Source organism: Moschus berezovskii, chromosome 11 (assembly GCF_049115385.1).
Source record: "Moschus berezovskii isolate FMDL1 chromosome 11, NW_MosBer_1.0, whole genome shotgun sequence".
In the NCBI taxonomy this organism is placed as follows: Eukaryota; Metazoa; Chordata; class Mammalia; order Artiodactyla; family Moschidae; genus Moschus; species Moschus berezovskii.
The window spans coordinates 34080195-34095203 of NC_142470.1; the positions used below are offsets into that span (position 1 = coordinate 34080195).

Below are 15009 nucleotides of genomic sequence, written 5' to 3' on the forward strand. Positions count from 1 at the left end.
AGATTGCCTGGGCTTTTCTGCCCATAGACTTTGCAGCCTATGTCCTTGGCCTCACTGGCAGTCTCTATCCCAGCAGGCAAGGATGCTTTAAGCCCTTCACTTCGTCCTGAGTCCACATGTGGGGAGACTCTGATGTGTAAAGCACAGTGCTCCCATTCTGGGAGTTGCAGTGTGAGTACAACTCCCTGCCCCCCGTCCCAAGGAAGATAATGAGCCAGGGATGAAGACACTGTCTACTGAGTTGAAGCTCACATAGGGTCCTGTGAAAGCACAAAGGAGCCAGTGGTTCTGATTGGAGGCAACTGGGGAATGCTTCGTTGAGGGTATGGCCTTTGAGTTGGGTCTTGAAGCCTGAACAGGAGTTCAGCAGAGAGAAAATAGAGGGGACGAGGAGGTACCAGCATCCCAGCTGATCAGAGCCACGTGAACCAAGAGTGAAGCATATAAGTACTTGGAAATGAAGGACCTCCGTGGTGGTCCAGTGGTTAAGAATATGCCTTCCAATGCAGGGGACGTAGGTTTGATCCCTGGTTGGGGACCTAAAGCTCCACATGCCGTGGGGCAGTGAAACCCACACACTGCAACTATTGAGCCTGAACAACTCCACTAGAAAGAAACCTGCACACCACAATGAAGAGCCCGTGTGCTGCAACCAAGACACAGCACAGTCAAAATATAAATAAATGCTACACTTTAAAAAGCAATAAGGTGACGCCCCCTTCCAAAAAACAAAAAATGTCCTTGGATGTGCCTAGAGCTTAGGAATGGGGTAGAATATAAATCTAGAAAATAAGCACAGGGAACTCTACTCAATACTCTGCAAGAGCCTATAACAGAAAATAATCTAAAAAAGGTGGTTATATGTATATGTATTACTGATTCACTTTGCTGTGAAAACCTGCAAACTGTCACATTATAAATCAACTATATCCCAATTTAAAAAAAAAAAAGGAAAATAGTATGTGTATGATATTTAGTATATAATAATACGCAGCAACTAATGATAACTAAATTTTGTACCATTCATCCTAACTTTGACTGTCCTTTTCCTCACAAAGTGAACTCTTAAAAGCAGTGACTATACCCTCTTTTCATCTGATTCTGGGAAGAACTAGGGAAGCAGAAGCAGGCCAGGAAGGTCATGGGACGTTATAAATGAAAGGAACAGACATGCCCTGATCCAAACCCCTCCATTTATGGCTGTGCAAACAGACGCCCTGGGATGAGTGACGGGCCCACAAGCAAGCAGGTGGCAGAGCCAGGACCCCAGCCCAGGTCTCTCAGCTCTCCTCATTGTGTTCTCTGTACTGGACAGGATTTCAGAAAATCCTTGTACAGAAGACTGACCAGTATAAAATTAAAAGATATAAAAAATCTCTCTTGCTGGGCCAAAGATTCCTCCACCAGACTCACCAAAGGATTGAAAAAAAAAAAAATGCAAGAAAGTGGAGAAGCCATAACTGAGCAGTTTTTATCCTTTACAACAGACTGGATTGACAGAGGTACTTTCTGACACTTGGCCTTTGGCAGAGGGTGGCACAACAAATTCGTCAGGGGGTTGGAGGTACAGGCAGATCAGTCCTGGGAATCCTGGACAGAAGGGAATAGGATAGGCATCAAGGCCTTAGGCCCAATCACAGCCAGGTCAAGGGCTGGCTGATGGGACTCCTGCCTGTAGGTCCTCGGGGGTTACTCAGAAACTTCAACTGGTCCCCCCTCCTTAAAAGATGGAAGGGAGGAAGGGCAGGAGGAGGAGACCTAGGCTGTGCTCCTGGGCTCCAGGGGCACTGAGCTCCTCTGTTGGCATGAGTCCTGTCTCAAGCATAATGGGAGATAGCGGGAAAAACCCCAGCCATGGCACAGGGGTCCTGGACCCCATACTCACTATGTGACTTCAGTTTCCTCATCTGTAACATGAGAAGGTTGGCCTAGATGATCTCTAAAGGTCTTTCTGGTTCTGAAGTACTGTGAGAACAAGCTTCATCATAATTAATAATAAATGCCTTGCCCCTAAAGAGAGCTTTTTCCCTTTTCCAAAGCTCTTTCCCTATAATATCACCTTTCATCTGCGCAGCAGTCTGGCCTGGCAGCCAGAGGTGAACAGACCCTGGACACCTAGCCTTTCACACTGAAAACCAGACCTGGTGAACCACTTGCTCCTCTAGACTGGCTTAGGGGGAACTGGCTTCTGGAGCAGTTAGTTAGGTAGAACCTAACTTGTGCCTCCACTCCTGGGAAGCCAGGAAAGGCAGTGCTTTTCTTCCAGAGCCAGAAGATGCCAAGAGGGAAAATCTGCAATAGGCTGAGTTCAGGGCCAAAGGGGCAAGACCAGAAAGTTTGTGGCAGATCAAAGAACCTGATACAACCCAAAGAACTTTGAGGGGAGGAGGAGGGGACAAAGTCCAGTCAATAGGGCCCTCCTACCAGGCTCTGGTCAGAGACCCGAGTCTTAGGGGAGAAGTTATATAGCCTCATACTGTCTGATTTGCATGCATACCAGCCTGTTTGATCCCTTAAAACAATCTGTTCAAGAGCTAGTGTAAGTAGCTATCCCATTTACAGTGGGGAAAAAAAATGAGGCTCGAAGAGTTATGGAGAAGAACATGGGCTTGGGAGGCAGAAGGAAGGCTTTTCCCAGCTGCATGCCCTTGGGGGATTCTCTGCACTGCCTTTGGCCTCAGTTTCCTCATCTATAAAATGGACAGAACTATTCCTTCCTTTCAGGATTGTGGTAAAGACTAGAGATAGTGAATGTAACAAGCTTCATCTGATACACAGCAGATGCTTGATACATACTTGTTGAATGAATGGAGGAAGGAAGGGATAAGTTGGCGGCCTTCCTGGGAGAAACAGTGTAGTGAGTGATCCACAGTGACAGTCAGCCCAGGATATGGGTTGATGGTACTCCCACTTCTGGCTGGCTGCCTCCTGAGCCCACCCTCAGTCAGGGGCCCTGGGGCCTCTCCCATGTCTCTCCTTGTGGCCCATGACAGGGTCCTGTGAAAGACTTTTTGACCCTCCTTGGCAGCGGAATTTGCATTCCAATCATTCTGCTCACTCAGCCCATCCAAGTCTGGAGTTGTCTGGAGCTAAGCAGGCTTGGGATCATCTGCTGTGACACCTCATCGAGGAGATAAGGAAGCGAGACTCTGAGAGGGGCAGTGACGCCTCGCCTGGGTCCCACATCCTATGCTCCTCACCGTCACAGCCCCATGTTGACAAATGAAAAATCTAAAGCATAGGAGGAGGTCTCCCGGTTCCTCCTCCAGGTGGTCAGGGGACCTTTTGCTCTGGGCCCCTTACCTGTCCTATTCCAGCTAGATCCCAGTACTGTTGGGATGCCCCATGGTGGTGTCCAGTGCCATCCCTGGCAGCCCAGCCTGAGCCCAGCCTGGTCAGCTGGTGCAGGACAGAGGCCTTAGATGTCAAGCCTGTCCCTGATGGCCCCTGTGGAGTGGAACAGGGCACCTGGGACTGGGTGCCACTATCCCAGGCTACCAGCCTGTGCTTCCTCATCCAGTTCCAGGCACTGTGCTAACCCGGGAAGGGACACATTTCACGAGGGCAGGGCTTTCCCTTGGGTGTTGGCCCATGCGTGCCCTGGTCCACAGCTGTGCCCTCCTGTTTCTAAGACAGCCAGCAGCTTGGCACAGGGGAGGGCGTCTGGCCTGGGAGGCGGGAAAGCTTGGCTGAGACCAAGTGCTGACGCCAACTCACCGTGTGCCCTCGCACTTCACTGGACCTCTCTGGTCTCCGTTTCCTCACCCACATAGTGGAGGGCAGCACCGCAAGGCCAAGGGTCCAGTCCAGCTATTCCCTGCTGTGACTTTGGTGGAGGGATGGGACTGGGGTGGGGTAGGGGCTTGATCTACCCGGTTCCTTTCCCCTTCCCTTGCTTTTCCTTTTCTGCGGCGTCAGTTTATCTCCAGCTGTCTAGGTCTCTCTCCCATTTGCAGATCTTTCCGTTTCCATCTTTCCCTCTGTACCTCTCTCACTCTGCATTTTTCTGCCTGCCTCCTCTTCTTCTGTGTCTGTGAGTCTCCCTCTGGTTTCGTCTCCTTGTCCGTCACACCCCCCTCCGCCTCTTTTTCCTCTCTCTCTCCCTCTGTAGTTAGATGCGTTCGTCTGTCTACTTATCTTCCTCTGGGTCTCTTCCCTCTCGCCGCGCGCGCTCTCTCTCTCCGTCCTGCCCGGTCTCTCCGAGGCTCTCCCGCTCGCTCCCCTCCCCTCCCCCTCCGCCAGCCCCTCTCCTCCCTCCCTCGGCGCGTCTCCCCAGTCCTTATTTGGCTGGGCGGGAGGGCTGGCGGGAGGAGGCGGCCTGCGGGCGGGGGGCGGGGGGCGGGAGCGGGGCCGGGCGGAGGAGGGCGGTGGGTGGTGCTGAAGGGACAGCTCCGCGGCGGCAGCGGCGGCGTTGGCGGCGGCGGCCCCGGGGCGCGCGGAGTGGGTGCCCGGCGCGCGGAGCGGCGAGCGCAGCCATGCCCCAGGCCGCCTCCGGGGCAGCAGCAGCGGCGGCCGGGGCCGGGGCGCGGGCCGGGGGCGCCGGGGGGCCGGCGGCGGCCCGGGCGGGACGATGAAGCGGCAGAACGTGCGCACGCTGGCGCTCATCGTGTGCACCTTCACCTACCTGCTGGTGGGCGCCGCGGTCTTCGACGCGCTCGAGTCGGAGCCGGAGATGATCGAGCGGCAGCGGCTGGAGCTGCGGCAGCAGGAGCTGCGAGCGCGCTACAACCTCAGCCAGGGCGGCTACGAGGAGCTCGAGCGCGTCGTGCTGCGCCTCAAGCCGCACAAGGCCGGCGTGCAGTGGCGCTTCGCCGGCTCCTTCTACTTCGCCATCACCGTCATCACCACCATCGGTAACTACTCGCCGGGCGGGGGGGCGGGGACCAGGGAGCTGGGCGCCAGGTTCTGGGGGAGTCCGGAGGCGACTGGGGCTGGGGATTCCCCCCGGAGGCGGTCTAGGCGCAGAACCCCGCGCTCTCAGAAATCCGAGTTCAGCCTGGCGTGTCTGCTCCGCGGGGACAGGGCTCGGGGGAGGCGTCGAATCCTGGCTCCGGACTTGAGTCTCCGGCAGGGCCAGCCCTAACTTGTCCCTGCCAGGCTGCGAGAGGGCCCCAGGGGACTCTGAAGTGTGTGAGAGGGGCAAGAACGGCCAGCGGAGGCTGAGGAGGAGGGGTGTGGCCGGGTCGGGCCCTGGAGCCGGGCGCCGAGTGTGAGTGGTGGGGAGCGCTGGGCTCCACAGTGTTTCTGCACATGGGCTCTTGGACCCTAGTGTGTCCACACTGGCTGGGGCTCTAGGGAGACGTGTGGGTGCAGGTACTTGGCACTCCGAGGCACAGCGGGCCACTCGGGTGTCTGAAATACTCCATAACTGTGGCTATGAGTACTGCTTGGGGCGTGTGTGTGTGTGTCCACGCGTGTGTGCCCAGCTCCAGGAGTTTAGGCTTTGCCAGCCTGTGCCTGTAATTTTCTTAAGGCAGCATAACTGGTGCTGGAAGCCAGATCCAGCCCTCTCTGCCTTCTTTACTGCTGTCCCAGGAAAACAGTCACCTCGTAGGAATGGCCCCAGTTCCCTTCTTCCAGCCAGTGCAGACCATGGTGTAAGAGGCCACACACACTCAGGCTCTCTCACAGTATAGGCACAGGTGCACACACAGGTATACACACAAGCACACAAGCGGATAACCAGGAAATAATCTCCAGTGAGGCCCTTGATATGCTGTTTAAGTGTTCGAACAGGAATGAACACCGTGTCCACCCCCAAGACTACAATTCCAGCTCAGCTCTATCACTTTTCCCACTGTATGACCTTGGGCAGGTCCCTTCCCCTCCCTGAGTCTCAAGTTCACCTCCAGACAACGAGGGGTTGGCTGAAATTATCTCAAGGGCTCCTCCCAGTCCACCTTCCCCCAGAGCTCATTGGGATGCTTCCAGGAGCTGTTTCCTCTGTCTTTCCTATTCCTGCTTCTCTCCCTGGTCCCCCTCCTAACCTTGGCTGAGCTCCCAGGGGCTCATTGCCATTTGGCATAGCTCGTAACAAGATGGCAGTGTTTTCCTGGGAGTCAACAGGAGTGGAGAGGGGTAAAAAGCAGTACTGGACACTGTGCCTGCAGTTTGTCCACTGCAGGATTGCCCTGAGATTCCGCTGCTGTCTGGAGACCACAGGGAGCTATGCTACATGGTTTCTGGAAGATGAAGGAAAGGACCCCAGGAGTGGATGTGGCCCAAGTGGGGGCACTTCTGCGTCCTGCTGATGCTGGGAATTTGGGGCAGGTTGGTCAGACTCCAGTCTGCCCAAAGAGGAGCCTGTTTTCCTGAGAAGGACCAGACTGGGTTTGGTTTGGGGTTTCTTCCCCTCTCCCACCTCCCAGTCATCTGCCAGGGTTTCAGGAGCATTGAACATCCTTGAATCATCCTCTTCTCTGTCCACATATCTCACCCTTGGTGTATGCCTCCATGTTTCTCAGTACCCTGGTCCCCAGCCCCACAGTAACTTCCCACTGACCTCCTTACCTCCAGCCTCATTCTCCCTCAGGGCAAGCTCACAAAGACAATGCTACCAGAAAGAATTTCCGCAAAGCACAGCTCTGACCATACTGATTCCCTTCTCAGAAGCCCTCAATGGCCCCCTGCTTCCCCTGCAATCCATAATCCCATGCTCCTTATCCCAAATTTTAAGGACCTCATGCCTGGCTCCGATTTCTTTGTCCAACTTAATTTCTCACTTCTTACTGACGTGATCTCTTCACTGCAGCCCAACTGTCCCCTGACAATACCTGAAGTGTGCCTTTATGGTTTGCCTTTTTCTGTCTTCTATTTATCTTGTCTAAGCTAATCTTCCAGGTCCAGTTCAAACCCCACCTCCTCCTTGAAGTCTTTCACACGATCCCAGGCCAGTGCTCTGGATGACTGCAGGACTTGCCGTCAGGAAGACCTGAGTGACACAGTGTAGGCTGCTTTGCATGGTTATTTACATTTCAGGAGTATTCGTCTCTTTAACCACAGGAGGTGTAATTAGCCTCTGTGTTGGTAGGGCCCTGTGGTCCCCATCTCTTTGCTTCTGGTGCCAGCACAGTACCCAGTAATACACAGGAGCACTCACAGAGCGCTGTTGATGTGTTTAAGGTGTGCAGACATAAGAGGGCGTCATCCTTCCTCCTCTCCCATTCCTGCCATTCCCCAAAGTGCCTGTAGTCCTCACCAGGAAAGATGCTAAAAGCTGGGGGCAGAGGCAGACAGTGTGGTTGTGGTGATTATTTATTTATAAGGTGCTTGGCAAGAGGAGAGAGCATCAAAGCACCACCCTAATTCTGTGGGGGCCCCAGACTGGCACTGCCCACTCTGCCCCACCCAATCATTCCTGGCTTTTTGTCACCTCTCACTCTGGCTATGCCACCTGGCTGGAAGCTGCCACCGAGCTGGACAGCTCGGATCTAAGAAAATTCTCTCTGGGCTGTGATCAGATGGTTGGAAAGGTCCCCACATTAGACTGATCTTGACTCAAAACCCAAATGTTTCTGTGTCCACTTGACCCCTTTGGGGACCCAAATAGGTCTCCTGGGGGACCAGGAATCCTACTGGAATAGAATGATGACAAAATTTCCCATTCATTCATTGCGTTAGTGTTCACAATGTGCTCTCATCTCATCTCTTAAGTCTCAGCCTTCATAGCTCAGGGAAGTTGCCAGGGCAGGTACTGTTAGATCCCTTGTGCAGATGAAGGCATGGAGGCTCAGGAAGGGGAAAGGACTCCCCCAAAGTCACGCAGCTGGTGAGCAGCGGAGTTAGAGCAAGAAGCTGGGACTTCTGATTCTAAGCCCAGTGTTCCTTCCCCTGCCAGTTTCTTGGCTGCTTCCTCTGCTTCCATATGCCGTGAAACCCAGAGCCAGCTAGGACTGGCATGGCCAAGATGTGCTTAGTGATGCCAGCTCGTAGGGTGGTCATGATCGGTTGAAGGTCAGCAGGGTCTGAGTTAGTCATTCACCTGGTTAGTCACAGTCTCCACCGACTGCAAGGATTCCTCCAGTTCCTTCATCCCTAGTCTCCCAGACAGGAAACCCTTCCTTTGTTGGGCCCAAGTTCATCAAATAACAACGGAAACACTTTTCCGGGAAAGCTTAACCTTTCTAGCTGTTGAGTCATTAGACTCCTCCAGGGCCCCAGCCTCATCTATTCATAGCCCAGAGGCTGTCAGAGCAGGAAGGGACCTTGAGATCAGCTGGTGCCACCCCCTTTTAGTGAGAAGAAACCAAAGAGGTGATGGGAATGGGGCAGCCTAAACTGACTCCCAGGCCCCCACTCCTCCCACTTGTGCAGACTGTTTCTTTATTAATATTATTATTATTTACAGCAGCAACAGCAACAATAATAATGGCAGCCACCACTTATTAACTACTCTTTGGCAAGCTTCAGTCATGTCCAACTCTTTGTGACCCTATGAACTATAGCCCACCAGGCTCCCCTGTCCATGGGATTCTCCAAACAAGAATACCAGAGTGGGTTGCCATGCCTTCCTCCAGGGGATCTTCCCCACCTGAGGATCAAACCCATGTCCCTTGTGTCTCCTGGATTGGCAGACGGGTTCTTTTACCACTAGCACCATCTGGAAAGCCTCACACTGCCTCTTTATTTATTTATCTTTTTATCATTATTAACAGCAGCAACAGCGACATTGACAATGGCAGCCACCACTTAATAACTCCTCTTTGGCAAGCTGTATACATTTCACTGGAGAAGGAAATAGCAACCCACTCCAGTATTCTTGCCTGGAAAATCCCATGGACAGAGGAGCCTGGTGGGCTGCAGTCCATGGGGGTCGCAAAGAATCGGACATGACTGAGCAACTAACACACATACATTTCATTTGCAGTCCCTCATTCATTTCTTTCACCAGCCCTTCAGGATGAGCATTATTATCCCCATTTCTCAGCAAAGGAGCCTAAGGCTCTGAGTGTCAGTGACTCACCGTGGCCTTGTGACTTGAATGTATGGATTTAATGGAGCCTCTCTGATTCCCATGCCCTTGGATTTTTTGCCAATTTTTTCTGTTTCAAGAACCCAGCCCAGACCTTGTATCTTGGGGATGCTAAGTAGCCAAGATTTGTCTCTTCCCCCTGGCAAAATCTCCCCAGAAGGAGAGGGCCTCTTGCTCCAGTAAGCCACAGCCAGCCTCTGCTCCCTGGGGCCCGGATCCCTGACCAACCCAGACCACGTGCCACCGTTGTGTGCACAGGCCCTCCTGGAGGCTGTCATGGGCTCACAGGTACCCGTTCTCCCACTGCAGGTCCCTGGAATCCTTGTGGCTCTAAGACAACAAGAGACCAGGTGATTGATTAGCTAGTGAAGGTGGGATGGAAAATCTGTTCTTTCTCCCCAGCTTCCAGCCTGTTCTCAGCAGGACACAGGCTCCTAAGGCTCACCATGTGGCCTGGGAATCCTTAGATTGTGAATTCAAGCAGGGGGCTCATGAGGGAACCTGAACTTCTTACACCTTTCCAAGAAGGAAGAAAATACAGAAGTGACCTACCACCCTCCAAAATCCCAGAGTCCTCAATAAAGTGTGAAAGGAGACATTAGCAGTCATCCAAACACCCATAGAGGTGAGTGACTTGCCCAAATTCACATAGCAAGTTGCAGATACAACCCTTTGGATGCCCAGACAAAAGATCTCTGTACCACCCCAGCCTGCTTTCCTCATGAGCCACTGCATAATTCTGTCTGCTTCTCACTTGGCTATTCCCAAGCTCTCTTAACTTACCATGGGGATGGGGGGCTAGCTCAGCCTGAAACAGTTCTGCTGTCCACACTCAGTCAGTACTTCGTCCTCCCTGCCTATGGACCACCCCCCTGCTTCGACCGCACAGCCTTTCCTGGAGGTGTTTGTAGGAACATGGGTGCTGTCTTAGAAACCTGAGTGCCTGGGTTCATCTCTCAACCCCCATCTCCACTTACCACCTCTACCTACTGCTACTAGCTACATGACTTTGGACAAGTTACTTGGTCTCTCTGAACTTGTTTTGTCATTTACAAAACAGGAGAATAATATCAGCCTCCTAGGATTAAATGGGCTAATGTAAAGGAAGTGCCTGGTATCAAGTATATGCTTAATAAACAGTATCTACAGTTGTAAGTGTTATTAATATTATTGCTCGTGTATTATCCCTTTTCCTACAGAAGGGAACTGCTCTGTTTCCCAAGGATTACTATGACCGCAGCTACCCCTACTCCTTCCTAACAAGTGAGGACAGTGGGACTGGGGACCAGAGTCTGCCACATCCTTCCCTTCATCCTCCTAATCCCACTCCCCCATCCCAGCTTCCCAGGTCCTTGCTTACGCCTGGAGTCTGCCTGATATCCAGGCTCAGGGGCCATGCTCCTTTCTATAAGCAGACAGACTCTGCAGCAAACCAGTCAGGGAGAGTGAGGAGACCCCATCCTAGACTGGAACAAGGAGACAGAAGTTCCAGTTCCACTCAGCTCAGTTGCTGGTCCCCTCTGGTCATCAGTTTCTTCATTCACAAAGTGGGTATATTTGATCAGAGGTCCTTCTGACCATCATGCCTCCTGCCTGCAGTCCAATTCCCACACATCCTGGTTGGAGGCCGGAGACATGGAGGGTGTGTGGACAAGAATGGGACAGAAATAGAAGACACATGCCTGGCCATAGTGCGGACAGGACACACACAATAAGTATTTTCAAAGAAAACATAAACAAGCACAGATGAATGTAGTGCAAATCACCACCATAAACAGCTTTCAGCTGGCAGCACAAACGGTAAATCTGTGAGTTGATTTTGTAATAAAAAAAAAATATATAAAAACGATTTCCCTACCGACAGCTAGCAGCCAGGGAAGAGACCCAGCTCTGATTGAGATGGTGATGGGTTTAGGCAAACCTTAGCAGAGACCCAGGATGGGCACTCTGTCCCTCCCGCTCCATCCCCACCTGGATGCAGGGAACTGACCTGTGTCTGTAACATGTCAGGCACTCTCCAAGGTGCTTCTCACCACCTACATCCCCACAACTACCCTGTTAGGGCAAGCCTTATCTCTATTAGGGTCAAGGAAAGCTTGGAGAGGTTCAAAAATTGGCCCAGGATCGTACAAATATAAAACGACAGTAACAGGGCTTACACACCCAGGGCTCTGTCTTTTCATGGAATTGTGCAGCCGCCTGCTCCCCATGGAGTTTCTGCCCTCCTCTCTGTATGAATCTGACAAACGGTGGAGGGTGGGTACCAGGGTCACGCGGGCATTCAGCTGTGACCCTAGCTTCAGGATATCATGATCTCAGGACTGACAGGATTTAGCCCAGAGAGAAATCAGAATGTTAGCTCTCTCATTTAACAGTGTGGAAACTAAACTTCTGATTGGAGAAGGGAGTCCTTTTTCCTGACGCCTTTTTCCATGTCGTTCACCCCTCTTCACTTCCCAGGCCCACAGAGAACAAAGCAGGCTGCCAGCCGGCCTGTCCTGCTTGCCTGGAGTCCCCTGCTGACTCCCCTGTTAGCCTCTGGTCCTCAGAGAGTGCATGACAAATGCCTTTTTGTGACTGTTGAAAGAGTAGTCACTGGCCCAGCTGATGTGGCCGGCTCCCAATCTGTCCACACTTCCCCATTGTCCAGAAACTGCCCATACTCAGGTAGCTTCCAGGTGGCTCAGGAGACCTGCCCCTCACTTGGAGCCACCCCATGCTACTACTGCAGGCACGCCTTCACTGTCCCATTTCCAGAGCTGACCTGTGCCCCCTGGGATTCCTACCAAGCGGGGCCAACATCCCAAGCTTCACCAGAGTGGCTCCTTACCTCCCCTGCTTCCCACTCCCACTTCCTCCAGCGACACACAAGGATGCCTTCGTGAGGGGAGCATGTGGATGCAGGGAATACAAGGCAGGAGTCTGGCCTGGAAGCTAGAAACTAAGTTCTTTCCCTCTCTTTAAACAAATTCTTCTCTCCCTCTCTCTCTCCCCCGCTACCCCCCTACTCATGGGAGATACAGGCATGACCCTGGTGGGCCTCGGTTTCCCCATCTGTACAGAACAACTGTTCCCCAGGGGGAACTGGAGAAGGCTCACTCAGCAATTCAGAATTATCTAGGTTAATACTTCCCCAATGGTCTTCTTTGATAACTGGGTTGACCTTGTTTAAATGCAGATTCTGAACCAATAGGTCTGGAGTGGGGCTGAGAGTCTACAATTCTCACAAGGCCCCCAAAGGACTGCTGATGCTCTTGACCCACAGTCTACGCTTTGAGTTGCAAGGTTCTAATTAATCTGGAGACCTGACTTCTGAGGATAGGCATGAGTTAGGGACTGTGGTTTTAAGAACAAGGTTGTGTAGGACTGGAAAAATCCTTAGGAATCTGATCCTGGAATGTCAGAGTCAATGGTCTCAGAGCTGGTAGACAGGGTCTGAGGCTGGGGCAGGGCTATGATTCACCCCAGAAGCAGCTTCAGGGTCACCTGTGCAGTCAGGGATCAGTAAGAGAAACACAAGCAACAGGGGTTATATATTAAGAGATGGATTGCAAGGAATCAGATTATGCAGTGGTAGTGGCGGGCTAGGCGAGTGAAATCCATAGAGCAGGACATTGGAAGGACAGGCTGGAACTCCATCCAGCTTGGGCTGAAGCTACTGTTCACAGGCAGAGTTTCTTCTTCTTCAGGAGAGTCTTGACTCACCTTTTATGGAATTGCAACTGATTGATTCAGGTCCACCCAGTAATCTAGGATAAGCTCCCTTAAGTCAACTGATTATGGACTTTAATCACATCTACAAAATGCCCTCAGAACAACCTCTGGATCAGTACTTGATTGAAAAGCTCAGAACCTTAGCCAAGTTGACTGATCAGGAAGATCATCATATACCTCCCATTTATCACTTTGGGAGCTGCAATTAGTGACTTTTAAGGTTCTTGCCAATTCTGAGATGTTTTGATTCTTGATCTTCAACGGGGCAGCCTAGAGACTTAGAGAACCCAAAGTGGGACCCATCATGTCCTAGGGACTCCCAGACCCTGTGGGTCACCTTCCAAACGGCACTGACTTTAGCCTTCATTTTAGGTTTACCAAACTTCATTTTTAGTTTACTAAAAATTGTTGAGATCTCCTGAGATCTTCTATCAGACCCTATACCAGGCACCAAGAGAATAGAAAGGCTTCCCTGGTGGTTGAAACAGTAAATAATCCACCTGCAATGCAGGAGACCTGGGTTTGATCCCTGGATCAGGAAAGACCGCCTGGAGAAGGGAATGGCTACCCACTCCCATATTCTTGCCTGGAGAATTCCATGGACTGAGGAGCCTGGCAGGCTACAGTCCACGGGATTGCAAAGGGTCGGACATGACTGAGCAACTAAGTACACAGCACAAGAGAATAGAAAACTAGATCCAGGTCCTTCCCCAAGGAGCCCTTGGTCCAGTGGAATTCTGAAACCACAAGCTGAATGGTTATATATGAGGATCTTCTTGGTCCAGGGATCAAACCTGTATCTCCTACATTGGCAGGCAGATTTTTTTTTTTATCACTGAGCCATCATAGAAGCTCAAAACCTAGTGGAGAGACTCAGAATAAGAACCTGAGAAGGCTTTCTGGAGCAGGTAGTACTTAAAGGAGGCCTGAATGAAGAATGAGAACTCTAGTAGGTAAAGATTGTCAGAGATTTCCAGGTTAAGGAAGAAACATGAGATAGGCTGGGATCACAAGTGTGCCCTGGGGGAGGTGTAGGGAAGCAATCTTAGTGGAGGCTGAGTTCTGGACTCTTGCAGGTGGACTTGATTTGACAGGCACTGGAGGAGAGAAGTGACAGACCCCAACCTGTGTTCTCCCCCTGGATCCTGACCAGGGATCAGGATGGGATGCTCCTATGACCCTAATGGAACCACCAGCTATCTCCATCAAGCCAGTAGAACCAGTGGGTCACCTCAGTTGAACTAGTTGATCTAGAGGGTAATGGCCACCTGAATTCTGATTGTCTGACTTCAGCCCCACCCTGGTCATACTGCAGACTTCAGCCAGCCCCCATGAAGTGCTTTTACTTCCTCCCTTCTCCATGCTTCCTTTTCTGGGGCAAAAGTCAACTCTGGAGCCTAGGAAAAACCCAGGCTTATAGATGGTGTTCAGGGGACAGCACTGAGCTGAAGGAGATAATATTGTCACCAACGGCTGTGTGGACATTTTCTGCAGAGACCACCCCGGGGCCCTGTTCCCAGACCCCTTCATCTCTGCTCGAGGCTCCAAGGCTTGGCATGGACTCAGTGTCCCTCTTCAGGAATGCACAGGGCCTCTCCTGACCACAGCTCCAGTGCAGAAATAACCATCCAAGAAACATCCGGAGAAGCGCATTCCAGCCCGCTGGCCACAGGACTGTCTAGGGGCTCTCTCCAGAGACCCGAACTGTCAGGCCCTGGTGAAACAGCCGGGAGAGAGCAACCCCAGGCCTCACGAAGTGGTCTTCGTTCCGTGCATTGAACAGGATGGAAACCTGAGATGAGAGATGAACACAGAGTTGTGGTTCTTAAGAATAGCCAGTGAGTGAGCCAGAGGCCTGGTTGGGGGTAACTCAGGCAATCCACCTACTCCTCCCCGTTTGCAGAGGGAAGACAGGGAAGACGGACCCTGTGAGCTGAGTAGAAAGCCTGTCCCAGGAAAAGTAGTTGTTTAGAGTCAGAGCAATGGGCGTCCAGGCCCTGCCCCCAGGAGAGAAATCATTAGGCCTAAGCTAAGCCCAGGAGGCTGGTAGTTTTAAAAACTCCCCTGGTAAGGGGAATCTGAAGCCAGGTTTGGGAAGCATGGGAGAGAAGAGAGCTTATTTGAATCAGCATTCTGTACTCGGAAGACTGGGCCACTTGCCAGCCACAGCTAGCATTTTCTTTCTGGATTTCCTTGGTACTTGAGAAACAGTCAAGGGGCAGCTGAGGAAGAATCTTTGGAGTTCACAATCTTTGGAGTTCCTGGGGTGAGCCAGGTGGCAGTGACACTATCAGTCAGTGGATGGCCCCAGGAGAAGGATGTGT

The 15009-nt window shown here is 52.0% G+C and overlaps 1 protein-coding gene across 1 annotated transcript in view; it reads left to right on the forward strand.

The window, feature by feature from the left end:
- The first annotated feature begins 4432 nt into the window (after positions 1-4432).
- KCNK3 (potassium two pore domain channel subfamily K member 3) overlaps positions 4433-15009 on the forward strand; it is a 37603-nt gene continuing 27026 nt past the window's right edge. The window contains exon 1 of the mRNA XM_055399672.2: positions 4433-4853. Within this exon, the coding sequence (XP_055255647.2) occupies positions 4571-4853 (283 nt within the window). The 5' untranslated portion in view covers positions 4433-4570. The remainder of the gene's footprint in view (positions 4854-15009) is intronic.